The sequence below is a fragment of the Falco punctatus genome, assembly GCF_963210335.1.
Source record: "Falco punctatus genome assembly, chromosome: 2".
Classification (NCBI taxonomy): domain Eukaryota; kingdom Metazoa; phylum Chordata; class Aves; order Falconiformes; family Falconidae; genus Falco; species Falco punctatus.
The window spans coordinates 89,233,478-89,257,758 of record NC_137581.1 but is presented as its reverse complement, the minus strand read 5'-3'; the positions used below and the strand labels follow the sequence as shown (position 1 = coordinate 89,257,758).

Here is a 24,281-nt window from a genome sequence, read left to right as displayed (position 1 = left end):
AGGTTGTTTCAGCATGCCCTGAAAAGTAGGTGTGGCTGGTTTGAGCTAAAATGTTGAAGGGAAGGGTAAGTGCTCTGATATGTTCTGCTCTGGGAAATACACATGAAATGTGCCTTGAAATTCATTAGTGTTTTTAACAATGACAGAACGCTTGGTCATGTTCCTATAAATACTATATTAAGGCTTGATGTTGAACTTGATTTTGTTGTAGGTACAGTTGCAGAAGGAGCTCCAATAATTCCGATCTCAGCACAGTTGAAATACAACATTGAGGTAGTTTGCGAGTACATAGTGAAGAAAATCCCAGTCCCTTTGAGAGACTTCACATCTGAACCAAGGCTTATTGGTATGTAAATGCCATATGGTCTGGGCTTTTGTGGCTAATCATTCATTACATGTATCTACACTTAAAATAGCTTGTTGATGGATGCTCTTAAAAAGAGGTGGGATTGAAAAGAGCGTTTAGTGTGCTTTTATTTTAAAACTTGCTTATTTTCTGAGAGCTGTATTGTTTGTTCATAGTTAATTACTATAGTTAAACCTACCTGAGGTAATTGCTGGGTTTTGTGTATATATTCTATGCGTGTGAAAGCACTAAAATAAATAAATGATGAGAAATGTATCTGTCTTAAAAACATTCTGTTAGTTGCTACTGATTTAAATTTGATTTAGCAAAATTCTGACAAATTGTTGAATTTGAAAATTAGATAATTTCCATGAAAATCTTATTTTCCTGGAGCCTGGTTAGATTTTCTTTGTTAGTCTCCTGTCTCCTGGATATAATTGTCAAAGTCTCAGTTCTTGTCCAGCATATTGTGAAATCCAGTTCCACTACAGTGAATCCATTTGTTTGCCCTTTTTTCCACATAGAACATGGGAGACCCACAAATGTTCGGAATGCATAAAAATTGGCCACATTAAAACAAGGTTCCAGTATTCACAATTGACATTGTGAATGTTGAAGGGGTTTTGTGATATAGTTGATCATTGCTTTCTTTTTCAGATAGTGATCTTTTAACTTAATTTCTGCTACGCAGAAACAGTGTAAAAAAACATTTATGTATATGAACAGCTTAAATGTTTTTGAGAACAAAATAACTGTATACTTAAAAATTGGGAATAAAATATTCATTGTATTTTAGTGTTCTTCCTGAGTTACATTTTTGTAGTATTTATATATATATATATATGTATACCTTCATGAGCATAGGGAAGCAATCAAAGCTGCTAAAGAAAGACAGTTCTTTAAAAACCTGATCTTAAATATAAACCTGGTTATGGTCTATTCTTTTCAGTAATTAGATCTTTTGATGTCAACAAGCCTGGCTGTGAAGTTGATGACCTTAAAGGAGGTGTAGCTGGTGGCAGTATTCTAAAGGGTGTTTTAAAGGTAACTTTCCCTTTCTTGTGTGGAGATTTGTAATGATGATAATGAGTAGAACTTTTCCATGCTTAGTACAAGATCAATCTATATAACGGATTTTTTTTTTTAAACTAGAATACAGTCAGATGTCACTTACCCTTTCTGTCTATGCCTCATTTTTACTTTCCTGATTTAAAGTACCATAACAAGATTTTTATTTTTTAAATATATATTTGTCGCTATAGTCTTAACTTTTGGTAATAAAGACAATGATTTCGTTGCTTACAGAAACTGAGGGAGATATTCTTTTTTCCTGTCCTGCCACTTTTACTTGCTGAATTACTGGGGGGAACAGGGGAGCAAAAGAACTTTAAAAGTACCTCAGAAGTGTGTGTGTGTATGTGTGTTCCCTCAGGTCTCACTTCCTCATTTAAATATTTTGTATATTCTGTTGTTTGGTTTTTTTTTTTTCCTTGATGCATACTGTCAACAGATGGACTTTAAAAGTTGTTCTGCTAAGCTGGAAAGCAAGCTACGTCTTGAAACATTTACATAACCTGTATTTTCTTTGTCTTGACATTTGTAGATGCCAATCAGTTACACTGATTTAATTAACTCAGTTTTTCTCAGTGCTGTAATGTTCCTAAATGAAATGACATTTTACAAAATTAAACTCAAATTTAAATGTTGGAATTACTGCTGATAAAGATCCTTGCTAAAGCAGTTTTACAAATTATATTGAAAAGAAAATCAGTTGTTAGATCAGCTATAAGATACAAAGCTTTCAGTATTATTCAGTTTGCAGTAAACAGTGCAACAGAAGTCCTCGAAGTTCTACAGTAGCCCAGAACCAAGGACTTGTGTAAATAGTAGATCTTGGGATAAGTAGGTCTTATCTGTGACTAGGATTTAGCTTTGTGTTCCTGTGAAACAGCCAGTTAAGCACATTTTCACATTTGTAATTAGGTGGGCCAGGAAATTGAGGTCCGGCCTGGTATTGTGTCCAAGGACAGTGAAGGAAAACTCATGTGCAAGCCTATCTTCTCCAAAATTGTGTCACTCTTTGCTGAACACAATGATCTGCAATATGCTGCTCCAGGAGGTCTTATAGGTAAGAATAATCTCATATTAAAAGATTTATTTTTTCATGCTTACTGAAAACACTTGATTTCATTCAGCCATGAATTTCAGTGTAATAAACAAAGGCTATTGAGCAATTTAAAATAATTCATATATGTAGAGAGAGACAACATGGGTGTGAAAATTAGATATTCAATAAATTTCCTAAACGTCACTGGCCAATGCAGATCAACTTGCATTGTTAATTGTACTGATTTTAACAGTAGGTATTTCTTAACCTGTTTAGATAGAGCCCACGGTCTTGCTGACATTCTGAAAGTGCTGTCCAGGTCATAGGGAATTCCCAGAACATTCTCTGTTGATTTTAGATCTCCTTCAAATATTCTAATACATAAATGTGACAGCTACCTTTCAGTTACACCTTGTGACTTTCCTTGTTGTGTTGTAGGTGTTGGAACAAAGATTGATCCAACTTTGTGTCGGGCTGACCGAATGGTAGGCCAAGTTCTTGGTGCGGTTGGAGCACTGCCAGAAATATTTACAGAGCTAGAAATTTCCTATTTCTTGCTGAGACGACTATTGGGTGTGCGCACTGAAGGAGACAAGAAAGCTGCGAAGGTCTGTACTGCTTTTGGTTTTTCCCTGATTTCTTTTGCTAAGTGTCATTAGTATGTACATTTTTTGACCTTATGTGGTAATTTTCTCTTCCTGTTCATATGTGCTTGTCATTAAACCTATCTGCTTATTTAACATTATAGAAGAAAATGCTTTTCAGAGGAGTAGGAATTCATATCAGAGTAATTTGAAGTAGCATAAAATATTTGTGTCCTGAAGTTAGGTATTCTTCTAAATACACTGGTAGTTGTTTTCCTTTGCTATCAGCCTATTAATTTGTGCAATAACTAGTTTTATACACGTACCGATCTACTTCCTACTTACATGCTTTTTGTAGACTCTTTTCTCTGAAGAACTTCTACCCGAGTATTTTTGAAACACTGTAGTTGAAAAAAACCTGAGCTTGATGCACAGCACAGTCGTGTGCTCCATGGTCCATTTTACACAACTAAATGAAAAGATCATAGTTCTCCCTGTTAGCATTAAAATCTATAAACAACTTCATGCAATAGTAAGTTAAGTGCTTCAGCACTGTCTTTATGCTGTGAAACTAATTATTTTTTGAGAAATCATTTTCATGTATGTAGGCATAAGGGAAATGAGAATATTCAGATTAGCTACAAGAATGGTATAACATTTCAGTAGCAGTATTTGAGACTTTTTACTTTCAGTACAGTATATGCAATCATCAGTGTGTTTTGTAAAAAACGTAGAGAAATCAAGAAGGTACATCCTTTCAAGAACTTGCAGTGCTGCGTGTACAACATTTATGTATTTGTCCTTTCTCATATAAACTATCCACTGACACTGTTGTCCATGGTTTGTGTGTGTGTATAGTTTTTGCATATCTCAGCTGTACCTTTTTTGGGGCAGGTAGGTAACAGTAGATACTCAATATTGTCTATGGTTTTTTTGTTTGTTAAATACTAAAGCTTACGTTTCAGAGTTTTGTATGTCTGTCTTCAGGTGCAAAAATTATCAAAGAATGAAGTTTTAATGGTAAACATAGGATCCTTATCTACTGGAGGGAGAGTCAGTGCAGTAAAGGCCGATTTGGGGAAGATTGTGCTAACTAACCCAGTGTGCACAGAAGTGGGAGAAAAAATTGCCCTGAGTCGAAGAGTTGAGAAACACTGGCGGTAAGTTGGTGCTAAATTAATGCGGTACCTAGTTGTTACACTGTTAACAAAAAAATAGGTGGATCTGGTTTTGTCCTAGAATAGGTAAGTGTGTGTCTGTGTTAAATTCCTCTGGATTCATCTAACACATTGACAACATTATTGTGGAATGCTTAATTTCATTACTAGCCTCTTTTTTTTTTTTTTTTTTTTTTTTAAAGAAGCATTACACTTGGCTACATACCTTTTAGTTAACAGACACGGAAATATGAGGTTCATGGCTTGTTGCCGTAACTGTCGTGTTGTAAACTGAGCTAACAGTAGGCAGTCTTGGCTGAGCAGTTTGGAAATTCTAGTAATGCTAAGGCAAAGCCTGTCTTTATACACGCCTGAGTCAGTGGTGGTCTACGTGTGGAGCTGTATGTGATTTCTAGCGCAACCTTGAAGAAATAGCAAGGGAATGGAGAAAGGACATTCTGAGGTTTAGGTATTGTATGTACTATGAGCAGAGGGGAAAGAAAAAAGTATCAACTGGATTGACACATACGAATTACAAATATAGAATGTCTTGACTGCACAGAAGCATCTGGAGGCTGAAAATGAGCAGAATTAGTTGATAATTCATTTTAATCGTAGCGCCATACTTCTTTTTAAGGTGATTACACGTGCTGTACCTGTTACATGTTCCGTAAGACAACATGAATAACATAAGGGTATTTAGATTTGCTGACCCTGCACAGCTCTTGTACTATAAGGGAACGTAGCCATTTTTACAAGAAGTCTCCACTGTATGCATATCCATGGATGCATATAGACTGATAGAGTGAGTTTTGTTGATTTGTAGATTACTTCCCACTTGAAAAAAATGACAAAATTTTGCCAAAAAGCCCGCTTGTCTCTGGATTATGGGGTGCGCAAGTAATGGCAACCTGCTATAAAGCTCCTGTTATTAAAAACTTGCCTTCTATGTTGTATTAAAAGGACAAAGAGACAACATAAAGAAACTGAAAGTTAAGAAAAGGGAAAGGAGGCAAACTGGGAATAGCAGCTTTTAATAAAAACTAATTAGAATGAAGATAATGTACTGTGAAAAGGAACGTGTAGCCTGAGGCAATGTCATACTGAAAAGATGGAACCAAGTGAGAAAGCAAGAGTCAAAAAGGAGGTATAAAATAGAAGGTAAATGTATTTGAGGCACAGAGGTTAAACAGTAAATGGCCAAGCAAAGAGGATATATACTAGTGATTCTAAGGAACAGTGAATTCAAAGATGGACTAGTTATAGCCTATAGATACGGTCCTAAAAGGTGGGAAGTACTAGGCTGATATACTTCAGTCCCTTTTCTGGTGCCCAGAGACAGGCTCTACTGCTTAGCAAATTAAATTGAGATGCACGTGTGGTTTCTGTGTATGTATCTCCCTGCCAGAAATTGGAAATGTTTTAAAAGATAGTTGTATTAATAATCACATGGACTGCCTGCTGACTGTGGAAATGGACATAATCTTAATTTCTTTCTAAAAGCATATTTTTCTGAGGCAACAGTGGCCCATAAAAGGGGTCTTAATTCTACTGAATATAAATAGTAGAACTTAGCTGAATGTTGAGTTGCTTTTACAGGTTACATGTTCATTGAGAGTTACAGCTGTTTGTAATCTTACTGTCATCTTGTCTGAATTTTCACATTTTCATTTCTATTTGAAAGTAATGCGGGCATAGGTGAAAGAGATCAAGCTCTGGATAGATTTATAGTCCATCAGCACAACATAAGTTACAATGTTTTCAGATTTTTAGTTTACTTTTGAAATGTACATCCTTAGCTAATTGCAAACATACAAACGTTCTCTGTCCCTCATTGTCTCCTATTCTCTATTTCTGCTAACCAGCGTTGTATCTTGTAGGCTGTTGTGGGTGGGAGATAAGTTGAGAAAATTCAAAATGTGAGAACTGAAGGCATGACTACTATCAAAAGTAATATAAACTTTTTTCTTTTTGCAGTTTAATTGGTTGGGGTCAAATCAGACGAGGAGTGACAATCAAGCCAACTGTTGATGATGACTGAAGAACAAAAGGGTGTGCTTCATTTTTAAAGATGAAGTGCCTGTTTCTATTTCGGAGGGGATGTATTTTCACAGTGGTATTGGAAGCTGTGCAAACTGTCTTTGAGTTGTATGGCTGTCCTTGTACATTTTATTGAATTTTACCCTCTTACTAAAATACTAGTCACTATCACCATTAAAAGTGTAAAAGAATTGGCATAAAGTGGGTTTAGTTATCCACATTTTAGTAGAAATTAATTGTACATGTCTCATGGCATGTCTAATTTATGTTGTGTTTCAGACATATCTGTTTCATATCAGTCAAGTCAGCCCCAGTGTAACACACAAACTATAAATCTGGTATTGAAATAAAATACTGCTTATTTTCATTAATTCATACAGTTTTCTAGTAACAAAAGACTGCAGTGATTGTTCAATCAGTACAAGAATTAAAAGTAAAAAACCACACTCTTACTGGAGACTAGTACCCTTTCTGCACAACATCTTGTTTTGTTTAGACAGCTGTTGGCAGGAAGAACTTCCTTCCTTGGTTTGTATGGTTCCGGCTGTAGGATTCTGGCTGTATTATGCTTTGTGATTAGGATGGCAATGTCAACTGACTTAAATTTGTCACTTCCAATATTGCAAGTTTTGGTTAAACCCCAAAAGAAAGAGCTACAAGTAAACTGGATCTGAACTGGCAGTACTGGTTTTGACATTATTTTAGAATGAATTTCTGAAAAGAATTTGATTAATTTGAAACATAGCTGTTTGTCATTGTGGAACTATGTGGGTGACATGGGAGCTCTTTATACAGTAGGAGTAAACTGCTTATTTCCAAGCTAATTGACCAAATATTAGTTGTCGTCTTGAACTATAAAATATCTGGAAAAGGCTGTAGAAAGGAATGATTTGGGGGATGGGGGTGGAATTCAGAATGAGATGAGGAAAAAAGGCGTAAAACCACTATTGCTTAGCTAGCCTGAGTAACACTCCTTGGGAGAAAACATAATGTAATAACTTACTCTAGGGTGCTAATACTGTCATCCATTTAGGTTTAACTTCTTCATTTGTAGTAATGTACATAGTTCTAGTATTTTGTATACTAAAATTTAGCGAGTCATGTTTCTTTCCATGTTTTTATACAAAGTACTGTGTTCATTTCCAACGCCTGGTTTCAGTTGTATTTAATATTTTCAAAGGCATTCTAAAGGTAAATACCGTTTCACTCATCAAGACTGATTTTGATGAAACAGCTTGAGTTGTTTTCCTGATTTTGCATTGTATTTTGTGTTCCCTTGTTCCATCTACATTCCTGTACACAGTTCTTCCACTTGTAAAGTACTTCTACCTCGCATGGTGTTGAGAGTAAATACACTAACTTTTGTATAGTGCTTCTCCTTTTTGAAAGAGAATCAGCTATAGTTCTTCCTGATTCTCCTCATACTTGACCAGTATGCGGTCTTAAATGTGTCTGTTTCAAAGATGGCACCTTCCGTACTTTGGAAGCTCATTTCTGTAACTGAATTCTAGGAACTTCAGATATACTTAGGTCTTGCCTAGTTTGGGAGCATGAGAGTGAGCACAAAACGGAAAGCAAGCTACCACAGAGTGCTAGGATGACACCACCACTAGGATGAAAGCTAGTCTAAAGACTTCTTTCTAAATGCACTGAATTTGTGGGTCTGAGGATACTTCGAATGCTTCCGAGAAGTTGGTCAGCGCAGTGCACCCATAGGCATTTTTAGGCATCCAGGTATTTTGGAGATTGGGCCTTAATCTCATGATCTGCAGTTTGAAAAATGAAAGTGCCATAATCTTTCCAAAGCACTTCACGTACTCCTTCACTTGGGTAGGTAATAAATGCAAAGTGCTAGTATCGTCCTAGTGCTAGGATTAGTAGCCAGCCCTACATCCTTCCAGCTAAATAGCCATACGTCATTACTTAATTTAGGTCTAGAATATGAATTGATACTGCTGTAGTTGATAACAGATTTATTAGGTAAGTATATGTTCTCAGTAACATTAAGGAACACTTATGAAAGTGTCTTCATTCCCTCTGAAACATTAAGTAACACTGTTTTTTCTGATGGCACGCACAGTAACTGATAGGAACTAAAGAGAGAATAGAGGCAATGAAGTGCCAGGGTATTGAATTTTGCTTCTGGCCTGTTCTTGCATCGGGCTGCGTTCCTAGGGGCTGGGCTTTCCCAGGCTAGGCGAGGTGTTGGGTTTTTTTTAGCAGCCATAGCCCTCTCCCAAGGCAGAGTCTCTTATATTCTGAACTGTTCTCTACTTCTTCCTGATGGTGGGCTTGGGTTTGTTATTTGTGCGTCTGCGCCGTGTCATGCAGAAAAGAGTTGCCTAAGAGTGGGGTGGTTGTTACAAATAGTGTGTCTGGACAGTCTGTTCCTGATCCTTCCCAAGAAGGGAGGATAGGAGCATGTGTATAGGTATTCTGAGGCGTCAGCTATGAGATACATATATATGACATAAGCAAGTGTGCTGTATATTTTATTACGCCACTGGTAGGGAGTGGGTGGATAGGTAAAGTGCAGAGTTCCTTTTTGCCACCAAAATGTTTCATTTCCTCTAACTGGCAATCTTTGCCTTCGCTGGCATTAGTAAAGAATAATGGGAACATTTCGGGGCTTCAATGAACACATGAAGCACATGACTGCAGCATCGGAGAGCCAAGAATGAACAGTGTAAGTGTAAACACATTATGTGCTGATGTGCCTGTGTCCACCCACTCGCCATTCACTGAATTGTGATGCTGAGATTTAGATGAATGATGAGAGAAAAGAGATGCCATGTAAACTACAGAAGTTGAAAATCATTTGGGTTTTCTTGGCCAGGATGAAGATAGTAACGGATGACTTCTGAGCTCTCACTTTACCAAGGATTTCTTTGAGTGATGATTTATTTTCATTTTTAATTCTTCATAGGTCAGATTTAGCTACCTGAAGGTAGGTGTACAGTTGCACTTAAAATGGGTTGGCTAATGTGGAATTGGCTGTTCTCACACTTGCCACGTTCTGGAGTAGTTCTGGATAGAGCAGGGCATCTCAGATGCCACTAGTACCTGCACTTAGGTAACTGAATCTCTTCCAGTGATCTGTCAGAACTCGGTAACTGCTTTTAGGAGGCTGCTGGTACAGCGGTAGCTCTTCATTATGGGGGGGAAAGTATCATCTCAGTATTTTGCAAAAGATTTCTGGTATCGTAAGAAACCTACCAGACCAGTGTAGGTTAACTGAACTACTAACTGTTTCGGTTTGGTTTTGTTTTTATCAACGAGTGATTAGTTCTGTACTAAAACTAGTAAAAGACTGGCTGGCTGTCATTCCAAGGAGTTTTTGCTGGTTAGCTCACATTAACTCAGTTTAAGCAGCTTGTTTCTCCATTATGCTTATCTGTATTGCAAATACTGTACTGCCCTGCAAACCACTCACAGTTAAAATTACTTACACTAGCTTAAGTGTAAGAAACGGGATTTTAAGGAAGCAAAGGTGGACAAAACTGCAAGTAGTTCTTCACTTTAGCGTTCTGCAGATGCCAGTGGGTTGGCTGCTACTTCACATGATTTTACGCACGGAAATGAGATTATTCATAACAGAAGTGGCTGCTAGTTCCCTGTTGTTTCTGATGCAACTGAAGTAAAGTTTACAACTGAACAGAAGCTGTGGGAGGGAAAAGCGGTTGCTCTCCAAGGTCTGCGTACATGCCCTGATGTGGAGTAGCTCTCCAGTGCTGTGCTGTACAGCCGAGCTTTTGTGGCTAGAGATTGTCCACGAGCAGTTTTTCCATTGAAAACAGTCCTCTGGATTGGTTTTGGAGACGTTTCTGCTTCCCATCCAGATGAATGTGAAAAGCTTATTAATGGAGCAAAATACTTTTTAAGAGAGCAGAAACACCCTATTGCAGATACCAAGGGTCACGTGCATCATCTGCAGCAAGGATTCGCCCCTCTCTTCACGCCGGTGTAGAACATGGAAGCCCTTGTCACTCAGGGTACCACAGGTGGGTTTGAATCCTCTGAGTGTGGTCTTCATGGCATCGGACTTGCAACAGCTGTCGGGGCAGCTATGGGGATTTGGAGGACCAGTGTTCAGAACTGTGATTTAAATTCACTCCAGGTGGAAACTCAACTTACTCCAAAGTGGAATAAACACCCACAGGAGAGCTTGTTCAGGTTGTGCCTCTCTTTCTCCCTTCCCTTTCTCCCACCAGTTCTCTCTGTGAAAATGAAAGGTAAAACTAATCCCTTTATTGCGCGTCCCTGTTTGTACAGGTCTCATCTCATAGACTAGCATGGAGTTACTAACAGTGACAAAAGACTTGCAGAGAAGTTCTTCCCAGTGCCCTGTTCCAAGTTCTCTTCCATTCAGATCTTGCTGTGTAATGGGCAAGAAAATCACTCGCTACCTTAAATTTGCCATAAAAATGTAGGACAAATGCATTTACTGGAATCTTTTAAATGAAAGTCCGTCACTGAAGTAAGTTTTGTAGAAACACGTACCTGCTAAAATAGGGAAATGTCAGATTAATGACAACTGTGGCCATACAGCTGCTTTAAAGGAGCAGAAGTCTGGGTTACTGTTGAAGCTTGGACCTATCCTGCTCCTGGATACTTTTCCCCCATACCTGTTGTATTGGCTCTAGTGCTTGTACGGGGTATGGATGTGCAGGGAATCAGATGGGTGAATGGGTCTAAATTTTTTTTTTTTCTTTTTAGAAACAAGAGATGCAGATGAAAGAGTCTTTTCTGTTGGCAGCTTGGGTTTGAAATGAAGTTTCTCTCGTAAGGGTTCAGGTGACAGGGAATATGGGAAATTCTGTTTTGCTTTCCCCAGGCAGAAAATAACCTTTATGTTTTCTCAGCTACCTAATGTAACTCAAGACTTTATATGTATGACTCTGCATTCTGTCTCCATTAAATTAATACTACATCCCAGCCTGTGTGCATGTATCACTTCTACAGATCTCTTAATTCACGCTGGTAAACGCAGTTCGAGCCAGGATATTATAACTGTAATATTGCAAATCCAAGTAGTAAAAATGCAAGCGAATGATGGACTAAATAAACCCAAGACATCTCTGTGTTTCTTTCCTCTCAATTCTGGCAATTTCCTCTGCTTCACTACTTTTAGGAATTATTCTGGTGAGCTGATCAAAGAAAGGAGGCACAGCTGAAAGTATGTATGGACTATCTGCATTTTGGTTGGTTGTATAATGAGGAGGGTTATATGAAGAGAACATTTCTCGGAGTTGTGCTGCTGGTGCTGTTAACACCTTGGGTTGGCTTTTAAAGCCCTGGTTTCACAAAAATGTGGGGAGAAGAGTCAGTAATTATCTTAATTTCTTACTGAAGTTTTCTCTAAGGCATTAACACGTATATGCAACAGTAAGTAACTTCAGTATATAGATAACACCACCTCCTTGGAAAAAGATCAGTGAATGGCTATACAGAAACTAAAGTAATTCTGTGATGCAGAAAAGAGACGAAGCTAAGAGCTTACACTGCGTGATGCTCACTGTTCATTCTTTGAAAAAGTTCATTCTTTGAAAAACCAGCTATAGTACACTGAGGAAGATGTAAAGTCTCAGAAGGATGGGTAGGCTTAGACTCAACAAAAATGTAGGATGATGGTTTATTTTGTTGCATTTTATACCCTAAAACAAAGATATTTTAGGAAAAGTAGATTTGTAATCATGCCTGTGAAGACAAAAAGACATTGCTTCCTTAACCATCTTGGCTCTAACATGCAGGACTAGTTCCTAAAAGTAAGAGTTTAAGCTCTACATAATCACCAGAGCCCTGTCCTTATATACTGGTGTATAAAGTTGGTTGTTGTACGAGTTAAAAATCCCTAATGGTGGAGCAGGTAGCTGTTTGAGTGAGAGGACTGTTTCATAGTTAATTTTTCAAAGAAAAGTGCTCTCCTGCTGTCTTATGGGGAGTTCCTTTAAACTTGGCAAAATAAAATGGGGGGGAGGGGAATGAGGGTGATTAGCAGTTCTGCTAGTTCAACAGTCCCTACATTAGCTTCTGCCTCACCCCCTTTCCCTGGTTGAGGCCCTGAGTGGTGTTGAACAGGGTAAGAGGGAAGGAGGTCTGACCTATCCTACAGGATTTTGTGTTGGCTCAGGCTGAACTAAAGCGTTGCTAAAGGATACAATGCTGACTGAAGGCACTGCTGTGCCAGGCTGCGTTATTTCAATATTTAAGGCGGCAGCATGATGTCATACATCATGCTGCTTATAATACAAATAAGTAGATACTTTGTGCAATGGTACAAAGTTAAGGCTCTGGGTCAGTAATTATTCCTGACACTTCAGTATGCCTTCAGGCAATGCCATTTCCAGCCAAATCTCAGATTTTGTTCTGAAGGGGCAAAGCATGAATTTTCAATTAACATCTCTGCTGGTTTTGTTCTAGTATATACAAACCCCAAAAGCATTTAAAAACCCTGATGTTTTCATTGCATTAGTTTGGAAAGTGTTACAAGTGTGCTTCCTTCTAGCTTACTGCTGGAAAAGGGATTTCTACTGTTTTTCTACGCTGAGTCATCTTGATGATAGCCTCAGCATACCCTACGTGAAAGGTTTAAACTTCTGCCCCGGTCCTGTTCACGTGCTGGTTTCCCATCCGTTCTTCTACCAGCGTGACCTCCCAGCTACACCTGCCCCTGCGTTTCTGGGTTATTGCTTGCTGCGAGGCCAGGGCTAAACATCTACAAAGCTTCAAACACCTGCCCTCCCTATAATAATAAAGATAATGATGATAATACGTTGCCCAAGCTGCTGGTTTCCAGACCCTGTCCCCTCCTGACCGTGCGGTGGCGCCTGTGTATGCCCGATACATTCAGTTGCCTTTTTCCTGAAACGGACACTGTACACGGCTTGACTTTCATCAGTTCTTCCATTGCCGTAATTATTTTGGCACAGCTAGCTTAATAGCTGATGTTCGCTTACCATAATGCTAGAATTACAAATGTGCTCTGGCTTCGGTGCTGCTGCTCGCTTCTGTAAATCTACATCTGTACATGCACGCCTGATTTCCCCATGCCTCCAGTCCATCCCACTGGCGCAGAAAAAGTGCTTGTTTCACACCTTCCCAGACTAAACTCGGGTAGAATAAACATTTTTACAGTGGTTTTGGTACCTGGTAAATAATGTATCAGCTGTGGCAGTCAAAAACTGTATGTAAGTGATATAAGTATGTAAATAACTTCTCCTTTCTTACCTCGAAAGGATTAAAACCCAAACAAGACAACAAAGAAATCTCCTAACTTGGGCAATGTGCAATGAAGGAGAAATAGGCAGGAGAATTTTGGTGCCAAGGAACAGGCATCTTATTGAAGGAATTACCTCAAGTATATGAATAAATACATATTCTTCAACATCTTTTGTAAAATATGAGGAACTAGAAGACCATGCTCAAGCATGGAAGAAAACTGTTGAAATATTTTAGTTGAAATAATGTTAATATATGGTATTTACCTGTGTTGAGGAAAGCTTCATTAAGAAATTGCAGGGTATGCATTTTAAAAAAAACCAACTTCTCAGTTCAAGCAGTTGCTTTCTAAAGCCTAGTATAGTGTTTTTAATATTTCAGTACATTTGCAAAAAAAAATTTAAAAAATTAAGATTCGCAATTAAGTCTCATGTTCCACAATCCTAGGGATTCAAATGAATTGGGGCACCGGCTCTCTTTTATTGCCTCTCTGTGGACACTTGTAAAGAAATCCAACATACTAGACAGGATTTGTTACGTTAGTTAAAAAGCCTCTTCCCCTGCCAAACATTACACAGTTCCATGTTTAGTTATTTCATTTACGATAAAGACCTGAAAAGCATTTTCTCCTGCAAATGTGCCTTGTGGTTCTCCTTAGGGCTTAATCATCTGTTTGACTATGTAATCGATTACGAATCTCAAAATATTTCATTTGCAACACAGTCCAAACTACTACAGATACAGAATTAAATCTCACCTTTTGCAAGTTTTGATTAAAGAAGCTTTTTTTACTTCAGTAACTAGCACTGGGCATACAGAAGTAAAACACTTCTTCTTTTGTGCTTTATCCTGGCTACAGCCAAAATGTTGATAACAAAGTGTAGCAACGAGTACTTCTCTTTCTTTAAATTGTCTCCCATGTATTCCTTTGGCAGTAACTGTATACAACTTAATCCTTTATAAATCTGACACGGAGCCATACTTTTCACAAAAAAAAAAAAAAAAAAGGTATGACAGTGTGTAGTCTTCCCACAGCAATCACAAGCGTTCATGTATTCTCCATATGGTTTTGGGTTCTTGCCTCTTGCCTAGCTGTCTGATAGTACCTATGTTAAACGTGCTAAGCCAGCGAATGCCAGTACAGCCCTGCAAACCAGGTGCTTCAGGCACACAAGTTGTCCTGTTAACGTCAGCGAGACTGTCATGCACTTAAAGGCAAGTTTGTGCTTCCAAATGTTTTGGAAAATGTGATCTCAAGTGACTTCTGTTTTCCTGAAGGTCTAATTCTTCCTTTACGGTACTTGCTGCTTCACGCTGTTGCCATTCTACCAATTTGTATATCCATGCTGGGCATTTATTTTTGCAGTTAAAACTTTGCATTTGTCTTTGAAACATTTTGTAGGAAGGTGTCTGTTTTGACACCCCATGTCACAGAAAATTGGATTCTCAGTACTCAGCGGTGCAACTCAGCAGAAGCTGCTCCATGTATAAGCAGATCACAAACCCCTAGCAATTTAAGCAGAAAGCAGACTCCACGTCTCAAGTCAGGTGAGGACAGGGAGAGATGAGGGGCTTCTTCAGAGAAGCCTTTACTTTTAGAAGTTTAAATTAATTTGTGATTTACTTCGTACTTTTGCTCTATTCTTAATTGGAGTCCCATTGGTCCAACTCTGTATGACATGCATTTTTATGTAAATGCATATGTAAATGAGATAAGAGATTGCTCATATCTGTGCTGGAGGAACTCAATTTTCAGTTTTACGTAGGATCTTTTGCCTGAAGGTTTAAAAGTAGCCTTGTGGCTCACCCAGAGCGCAGTGATATATATCTCTATCTCTATATCTATATCTATATAGATATATATAAGATAGATATATATAGAGATGATCTATATAGATATATCAAGTCCTATAGCTATGAAAGAGTTTTGCTGGAGAGAGCAAGTAACAAAGCTTTGAACTGACAAACACAACCCTAAAAATCAGTGTTGCCTTTACTGCTACTCTAGCAGCCGATTTTGCCCCGTCAAAGTCTCATGGAAAGGAGGGTTTGTCCCTCAATATAGTGGTTTGTTTCGTAATGCCCTCCTGTCTTGCTAAACTATTTATTAGAGAAAGAGGGAAGGGCTGCCACAGTCCTATTTCAAAATACAATGCTTATGAAGCACATAGCCCTCAGGGCCATCTACAATTTTATCAGCCAAGAAGAGAAAACAAAAATACCTTCTAACTCTTTGAATCTTCTTTAGCCTTTCTTTTTCAAGATCTGTCAGTGCTGAATTCCAGCAACATATCGGGTTGAATATTTACTAGTCCTTTTACCTATATTACATGTACTCACCAATACTCTGAGGCAATATCTTTGATTCATGGATAAATAAGACAAATGAAATGTAATCTTACAGAATTACAGGGTGAATCTTGGATTTTTTTATTTTTCACCTTTCCCCTCCTAAAACAATGTGAGCTTAAACTGAGAGGATGTTATCTGAAATTGTAGAATAAATAATTAACCTCCCTACCCAATTAAAAATTCCTTTAAGCTTGCGCAGCACTTAATAAGGAAGTGATAGAAATAAAATTGCCTGTGAAACCCTACCTTTAACAACTAGTTATTAAGACATCTACTGAATATTTGTAAACCAAGATATTTCAAAGATTTTAATGCAGCCAAATAACTTGTCTGTTCTCCACAGGATGCCAGGGACCTCTACCTGCTGTTTAAATGTAAGATCTTTTTTCATAAACTTTTTTTTTCAATTAAAAAAAAATCCCGCCCCCCCTTTTAACAAGGGCAAATAATCTGCATTTTTTTCTCAGGAAGCTGAAAACACTGTCTGGAATCTTCCCAAAAAAATTCAATTCGATGCCAACACTGCTTATGGAAAATTTCAAACTTGTGAATGCTGGCAAAGTTTCACAAGCAGCTAAAAACCTGTATAATGCAAAATGTCAGACAGCTTCAAAATAAGTGACACACCACTGCACACTGCTAAATACTTTTAAATAAAGAGGTTATCCAAGAGAGATACACAGCTGTAGAGATTTCGTATCAGCCTTACAACATTTTCACTGATTTAAACCTGCTAGGTCAGTTCAAACCTATTGACCTGGTGAAGAGAGACTGTAAATATCTGGACCTTCTGGTCTTGCTCTACAACTGTTTTGCGTAGCAGAGCACAGCCAGACCAAATATGAGACCTTTGCATTCCTTTTCTGGGTCCAAACAGCCAGAGGGTTCTTTATACTGGACACAGCCCTCTAAGGTGCATGGTAATACTTAAATAAAAAACATGTCAGTTGGTCATCAGCCTCCTATATCTGAACACATTTTTTAACTACTCTTTTTTCATAAGTAGGAACCATTGGAAGGTCTAAATCCAAACGCATTTTCCAGACCCCAAGCAACACTGACAAATAATGCGTTCCCAGATCACGTTTCACTGTTCAGCCTGTGTATTTCCCACTTCTTTGCTACTCAGTATCTCTGGCTTATGAACTTCCTCCAAACGAACACCTTGCCGTGCTTCTTTTGTAGACTTTCCTCTGATACGTTGTTTTTCAGCATTACCCAGTTCCCAGCAGTGTCTACCTGGGGACTTGGGGAAAATTGTAATTTATAATGCCATGAAAACCTTCTTTGAAAGACTTGGTTTATTTGATAAGCATTTTAAGGCAATTTCTTCAAAAGAATCTTGTGTGCTAATACACAATTGTTCAGGTCAATCTTTGTTTCATTACTTCATTCACTGCGACTATTTTTCTCATCAAAAGAAAGGATTTCTTGGAGCTTCATTCATCTTCCTTTGCACTCAAGCCTTTGGCTCCCAAGCATTTTGGCACCTGTATGCACAGGCAGTTCAGCGAGCATCACTGCTTTCGTTGTCCGTATTTGCCCTAGGTTTGGATTTTGGATTGGCACAAATTCAGCCACACTGCTGACTAACACAGGAGGGTATTTCTGGTCTTAGAGGTGATTGTTGAGCTGTACCACGGGGTGGCTCAGCACCCCCAAAGGCATACGGTGCTTTTGACCCTAAGCTCCATGGGCTGAAGGGAGTTGGTGGCTTTGTGCCGCAAGTGTTGGTATGGGCTGCAATGTGCCTGTCTTAGTAGCCCGGCCATTTATTCTGACAAATGTCAGGCCAGATGCTATCCAAAACCCAGGTACCGTGGCAGCGTGGGCACCTTTCCAGCTCAGGTTGTGCTTTCCAAGCCTTGTTTCCCAGAACCTATGTGAAGCTTCCCACGAACACCAAGCTAGCTCTCTCAGTGAGCATCGTAAAGACCAGCAGTGACTGGAAAAGTGCAGCTGGATGGGTCAAAGCCTTTTCACAGCCTTCCAAGGAAAAGTGATGGGCAGCACACCAAGCCACAGCACTCAGCTAGTGCTTGAGCTCTGTGGTGAGGATACTGCCTGGTGGGAGCAGGTCATGCAGCAAACCCAGGAGGACTGCCAGTTGCTGAAGCTAGGGGATACGGCAGGTGACCATCCTGGGGTTCTGTGCTGATTTTCTCCTGTCTCTAATGAGGCACGTAACAGAGCCACCTGGAGAACAGAGAAGCCTCTGCCTGTGAGCAGCCTGTGACCACTTAGTGCCAAAGTCAAACCATTTGAACTGTGCATTGGGAGAGGAATGCAAGGTCGTAAAGCATTTGCCCTTTGCTGCCTATGGATCACATATGCATAGTGAGACCTGGGCAGTTTTATAGGGTTGTGATCTCCCACCCACAAGAAAGATTAATCATATACATTTCTCATTCCCCTGTCCAACAGGAATGCCAAGCCCTGACTCCTCATAACATTTTTGGAGCACCTTGTATCCTTTTTGCCTGACTGCACCTGTCCGATAGGATGATTTTGCAGAATTTGATGACGTTGGTTCCCTGGCCATAGTATGATTTAATGCTTCATACTGTGGTTAAAACACCCTGTCAATTCCAGATGCTTGAGCTGTCTTTGCTTTTCTGTAGGCAGCTTTGAGGGACTTTGCTTCATCCATTAAGATTTGTGCAGGGCCGCACGCCTCTATCACAGCAGACAGCAATAACCAGCAATGCTTTGGGAGGTTCCAGCAACTGTTTTCTTGCCAGGTTTTTTGCCCCAAGGAAAAGGTATTGAAGAACCTCTTTTTCAGACCCACTTTGGGCACAGTGGCTGGGATCAAATCACCTCTGACACATTCCCTTCTGTGGGTCACAGCCCATTCTTCACTGGATGTTTCCAGCTCCTGCATGGAAACTCTTGATACCATCTAGTCTGGGACATTTCTAGTGAAGGACCAAGTGGTTGCCAGAAGATGACAGGCTGGTGATGGCAACCTGGTGGCAATATTCTCTTGTGGTAGCCATAGAAAGACCCCTTCCTAAAGCAGTCTGCAAAGAAAAACAGGAATAGAGTCTCAGTCTGACAGTAAAAATTGGCAATATTTAGAAATATTGATCCTGTAATATCCGAGTCTGGAGAGGGGAGAAACAGGCACTGCTGGCTGAGTGCAAGCACCCAAGCACCAGCACTAGAGGATTCTATAGAATTAAGCATCTCCACAGGCTTGATTAAATAATTACATTAACTTACAAATGCAAATTAATGTCTGGAGAATTCTTTAGGAATTCTGAACAGACCTATGGGGACTAAAAAAAGGCACAAGAAGATTTTACTGTTTACTGCACAGGAACTCAGCCTGGGCATGTCTTGACAGAACAAAATGACTGAACTGAAACTATTCTTAGCTAGAAAATATCAGAATACTAAAAAATAGGACTTCAAGAAATTATATTCTAGATACCTGTATTTCCTTCCACTTCTGAAAGGGCAGGGCAGAACTGCCACAGTTAGCCTAATATGAATCTCTCTATGATGTAAGTCATTACGTTTCACTCAGTCCTTTGTGAACCAAAAGACTTTGACTCAAGCAAAAATGCCAGAAAGCCATGCAATGTTGAGCTCAAGGCACTGAGGAGACGGGAACCCATCCTGTCCATTACATTTTGCTTGTGTTGATCACCTTTCGCCATTTAGAAAGTCAAGTCCAAGATTTTAAATTGAATGAATCTTGTTTAATTTCAGTTATGTCTTTCTCTAGCCTAAAGTGACTTCCCGTTACCAGGAAAGCACTGTATTTCATGTATCTCTCTTTTTTCTGTTCCTGTTGTTGTTAAACAGCTAAAGAAATTTTAAGCCTCCAAATCCTTTTATGAATCTTTGTGGCCTCTCCAGTTTTCAGTCTCTTTAACAAAGGGAACGCAGCAGATATAAACTCACCTTATTTCTACAATCAACTCCGGTAGCAGCATCCCCAAACAGCACTAGTCCTTTTGTCCCATGTGTATACTACATTCTTTTTGAGATGTCTTGTGATGGCATCGCTTTAATCTTATCTGAAGTCTCTGCTTTTCAGGATTTCAGTAGTATCTTCTAGGTACATGATTTGCGTTCATTAATCCTAGATACAAATTTGCATGTGTACACATTAAGACATAAGTGGTTCCATTCACAAAGTAATCCAGTCTGTGTGATTGTTTTGCATTGCCTTTTTCTCATCATCCAGATGTACTCACTCCAGTGTCTTTGTCACAGCCACAGATAAAATCAGTGGCAATACTATGATGACTTCTAGATCATGAAGGAAGTGTTGGGCCACGACTAAGGCTCCACCTCTGTAAACAGTCCAAATGTTTGGTTATTTTTTGTAATGTTACTTATTTCTTCAGATCTATCAGCCCAGCAGTCTTTAAGCCATTGAACATATATTGAAACTAAAACTTAGTGTGTGTAGTATGAAGCACCTTAACAAAGTCTACTCCATCTACACAATTTTGTGCTGAAGCTTCTCACCTACTCAAGTAACGAAGTTCGGGGTGTTTGCCAAGATCTTTTTTCCTTAAGCCACATTTCTTCATATTCGTTAAGTCCCTGCCCTTTTATTCTTTACCAAAGAAATCCCATGTTTTCTTTTCCGTTATTTTGTTGAGGACTGACTTTACAGGATGGGTTGGCTTATTAGTACCTGACTCATCCTGCTCAGACAAATGGGAACTGGCCCTGATATCACCCTTTCTGAAATGGCTCAAGCCTTTTGAGATTTAAATTCATTACTGTAAATGGACCAGCCACCTCTGCTGACGAAGGCTGGCAGCTGTGTATTCTGAGGCATATACCACTCCACATTTTCCCTATACTTGTACTTCTCATGAGGCATTTTCTACTGATTGCTGACCTGAAACAGCTCATGATGTCTAACAGATTTTCGGTCTGACAGCCTTTCCTTTGTTACGTTCACTTTTAACACAGCAGGGTTATCTGTAACTGCAGATTAAATAGTATCAATGGAATGACTGCTTATCCCTCATACTTCCTTCACGTTGGGACACGTTTTTCACAGATTCCTTCTCAGTGTAACTGTCCCAAATACACTATGCATGAAAAATGCTCCTAGTACAGTTGTAGCTTATACCACAGAACACCACTTTAGTTGACATGGCTTAGACCACACTCCTTTCTTCTCAAGTAGATCAATTCTAATAAAGGAACTGACCTTGCTAGCAAACCTATCCCAGCAGAAGTTCATAATCTTAAACCTTGCAGAGTCACTTGTGAGACCGGAAACTGCTTTATTTAATCTTCATGAACTACAAACACATTTTGCTGGTTTTGTCACATGGAAAACAGAAACACTTATTCTACCACCCCTTTTTCATCTACTGATGGAAATACACATTTCCTAAAACCTGTTGTTGCTAACATACTACAAAGCTCTTTGTCCTCCAAAATCTTCGTCAGGGGCAGTTTTAATGGTGATACAAGCAACATGAAAACAAGAATACTAAATGCTTGGGTGTTTGGGTTCTTTTGAAATCCACCCTTTTTTAAAATGCATCGATATGTATCATGGGTTGCTTGGATGAACAGCTGAAATGTTACCAGTAGAGATCATTACTTTTTCCTGGATATCACAAGTGTTTTAGCGGATGGTAGTACTACAAGCACTGCCTCAGAAGCACATGTGCAAGTTCCTGTATTTAATGACACCAAACTCCTGTTTCTTGTGTAGTTTCCAAGGTGGACCACAGCCAGCTAAAATGGAAATTTTTCCAACTCTTCCTCACAGTAAGTCCGCAGCTACTACAGTTATGAAGTAAAACTTTTTACCACTCTTAGGAGCAATCTTGTTAATCCTCCTTAGTCATTCCTTCCTAATTAAATTATTCCAGGTAAATATTGGTGCATGTGCAATATTATTAACAACTAAACAGAAAAAGTAATGGAAGACTTTAGTTCCTTGGGTAAGACAACATATTTCCTTTTTATAGATAAGTTTCAAATAGAAGCTGGAAGACAGAAAAATTATTTATAGGATTTCCATGAAAACGTATTTACAGAAGACTACTATAGGAGAAATTACAACAACCTCCCCCTTTCTTTCCTACCCAGACTCTTAATTTCCCTCATTCATTGTGGCCACATAGGAAAAACATTAACAGATCACTTCAGCAGACTCAGTAAGTTTACTGTAGAGTGAAGTAACCTGGATTCAACTCAAAACGACCACTCATAACCAGCTGAAGGATTCATCAAGGTTGAAAAATTGTTACTGTTAAGGAAACATGCTAATGTAACTGGATGAAAAAATAACTCTATTTCATTGTAGATCAAGAAGTAAGCAACTTTACCTAAAGGGCTTCAAAACAGTCAACATAAAGCTGATGACGCTCAGCTTAGCATCTTATAACCTAGAGCTGTTAGTAATACAGCAGCTAGAGCTTGATAAATCTGGCAGTGTTACTTAGCACACTGGTGTTTGCTCAGCATGTTGCCAATGCTTGTGAAGAGATGTAAGATACAAGATAAATGCGCAGAACTGTGGCTGAAAATGGCTCTTTACTAATTTTTATAGTTTATTCACAAGTACGTTATAAGTGAGATGGATGCAAACATTATCAGCCATACTGACTTACAGCCGTACCAGTTTTTCATGACTTGAAGGACTCTTCAAGATTACCTAGATGGAATCTGATAGTAACATCATAATAGCCAATGTAATAATTAAGTGTCCAAGCAAAAACCTACCAGCACTGATACGACCCTTCTTTTTTGTGATTATGAGAACTATTACCACTTCTGGTATCTTCAGAACTAACTCCATGACTACCAAGTACAAGTGTAATTTTAAGAGGACATTCAGCAAAAGCCACCAGCTTCACTCGCTTTTTTTGAGGGCAAAGTCAGATACAGCATGGTGCCTACTGCTGAGTGACACTAAAACAAGCTCTAGAGAAAAATGTAAAGAAACACTGGGTTACAAGTAAAATTAAGAGTTGGAAGGCAAGGGCTCCGTTCACAGGACTGTGAACAATTGAGCTATAGACTTTTATATACAAGCTATACTCTGCCTCTGGTGTATAAAATCTGACCCAACCTAATCGCTAATTAAGGTCAGAAATTCTACTGCTTACCGTGTATTTTTACCATTGATCTACTCTACACCAGCAAGTGCAAGTTACAAAAAAAATATTGTGCAAGTATGTTAATTTACGTTGTTACAAAGTGGTGCAAGCATACCTAGGGTACCTGCGGTTTTCAAGTGCATTCTACCCTTGGACTCCTCCATTAGCCGTGAGAGCAGAAAGGGCTGTGAATATCAGTTACAAACATGGCTTCCTTTCTGGCAGCCACACCAATGGGAGTTACCCTGTTCCTGATCATACCGGGGTGTCTGTGCCCTACTGGAAATGATAGTGGCTGGGGACAACATTCACGTGACGGCTGCATCAGGACAAAACATCTCCCTAACGACTCAAAAGATGCTCATATGTGGCTCCTGAGTAGTACAGAACAAGGGGATAAAGGTGAAACAGTTAGACACAGGCAGGGCGAACGGCCAACCAGTCAAGAAGTTATGACTTGCGTCTTCACAAAACATCTAGTTATTTGCCTTTCAGTGGCTTCACAGCTTTTCTGAGGTCTTCTCCTGCAATGACATAAAAATTAGATATGCTGAATCTTTGATGGTAATGCGCCCTGTATTCCGGATTTCCATTACCTACGTGAATGACAGACTTGATTAAAATGTCCTTGGAACCAAAGATCTTACAGGATATCCTGCTGTTCATAATTTTTAATGCACTTTACATTTGTTGGAAAAACTGGCTTAAAAATCATAAAGCCATTCAAATCGGAAGGTACCTCTGCACACCATCTAGTCAACCCTCCTGTTTAGAGTGGAGTCAGCTACAGCACGTTGCTCAAGGCTATGTCCAGTTGGGTTTTGAGTATGTCTGAAGACGAGACTTCACAATCTCTCTGGGAAACCTGCTCCACTGTCTGAACAAATTCACATCTTTTTTTTCCCCCCCTCCCTTATGTTTAAATTGAATTTCCTGTGTTTGTGCCATCATCTTTTGTCCTTTCACTCAACACCAGTGAGAAGAGTCTGGCCCTGCCATCTTTATTTCCCCCATCTGTTCTTCCCACACATGGATAAATCCCCCTGAATCTTCTCCACACCGAGCAGTCCCAGCTCTCTCAGCCTCTCCTCATACCCCAGATGCTCCAACCCTTCTGCCATTTTAACAGCCTAGCCTCTATGAAAGCACTGTATAATACAGGCTATTAGAGACACGATCCAAACAAGGATCTTATCAATGTATAAATAAAAACACTGAATAGTTTGACCATTTTTTACTTTTCTGTATTAGATCTACCTTGCTGTTGATTATGAATCGACCACCATCTTTCTCTGCACTTGTTCCTTTGGCCTCTTCCATCTTGACAAGAATATTTACTTAAGACCATTTTACATTAATATCACACGTATGGTCAAGCTCAGC

General features: G+C 39.1%; 1 protein-coding gene and 1 long non-coding RNA gene across 2 annotated transcripts in view; one reads left to right on the top strand and one right to left on the bottom strand.

The window, feature by feature from the left end:
- Window positions 1-6,915, top strand: part of EIF2S3 (eukaryotic translation initiation factor 2 subunit gamma) — a 14,325-nt gene extending 7,410 nt beyond the window's left edge. Inside the window, exons 7-12 of the mRNA XM_080375237.1 lie at window positions 212-346; window positions 1,296-1,390; window positions 2,330-2,474; window positions 2,892-3,061; window positions 4,025-4,197; window positions 6,172-6,915. Of these exons, the coding sequence (XP_080231363.1) occupies window positions 212-346; window positions 1,296-1,390; window positions 2,330-2,474; window positions 2,892-3,061; window positions 4,025-4,197; window positions 6,172-6,235 (782 nt within the window). The 3' untranslated portion in view covers window positions 6,236-6,915. The remainder of the gene's footprint in view (window positions 1-211; window positions 347-1,295; window positions 1,391-2,329; window positions 2,475-2,891; window positions 3,062-4,024; window positions 4,198-6,171) is intronic.
- Window positions 6,437-24,266, bottom strand: LOC308058834. The gene is made up of 2 exons (XR_013925996.1): window positions 19,717-24,266; window positions 6,437-18,827 (listed from the first exon to the last, which is right to left on the bottom strand). It is a non-coding gene; the product is annotated as an uncharacterized lncRNA (long non-coding RNA).
- Between the last annotated feature and the right edge of the window lie 15 nt (window positions 24,267-24,281).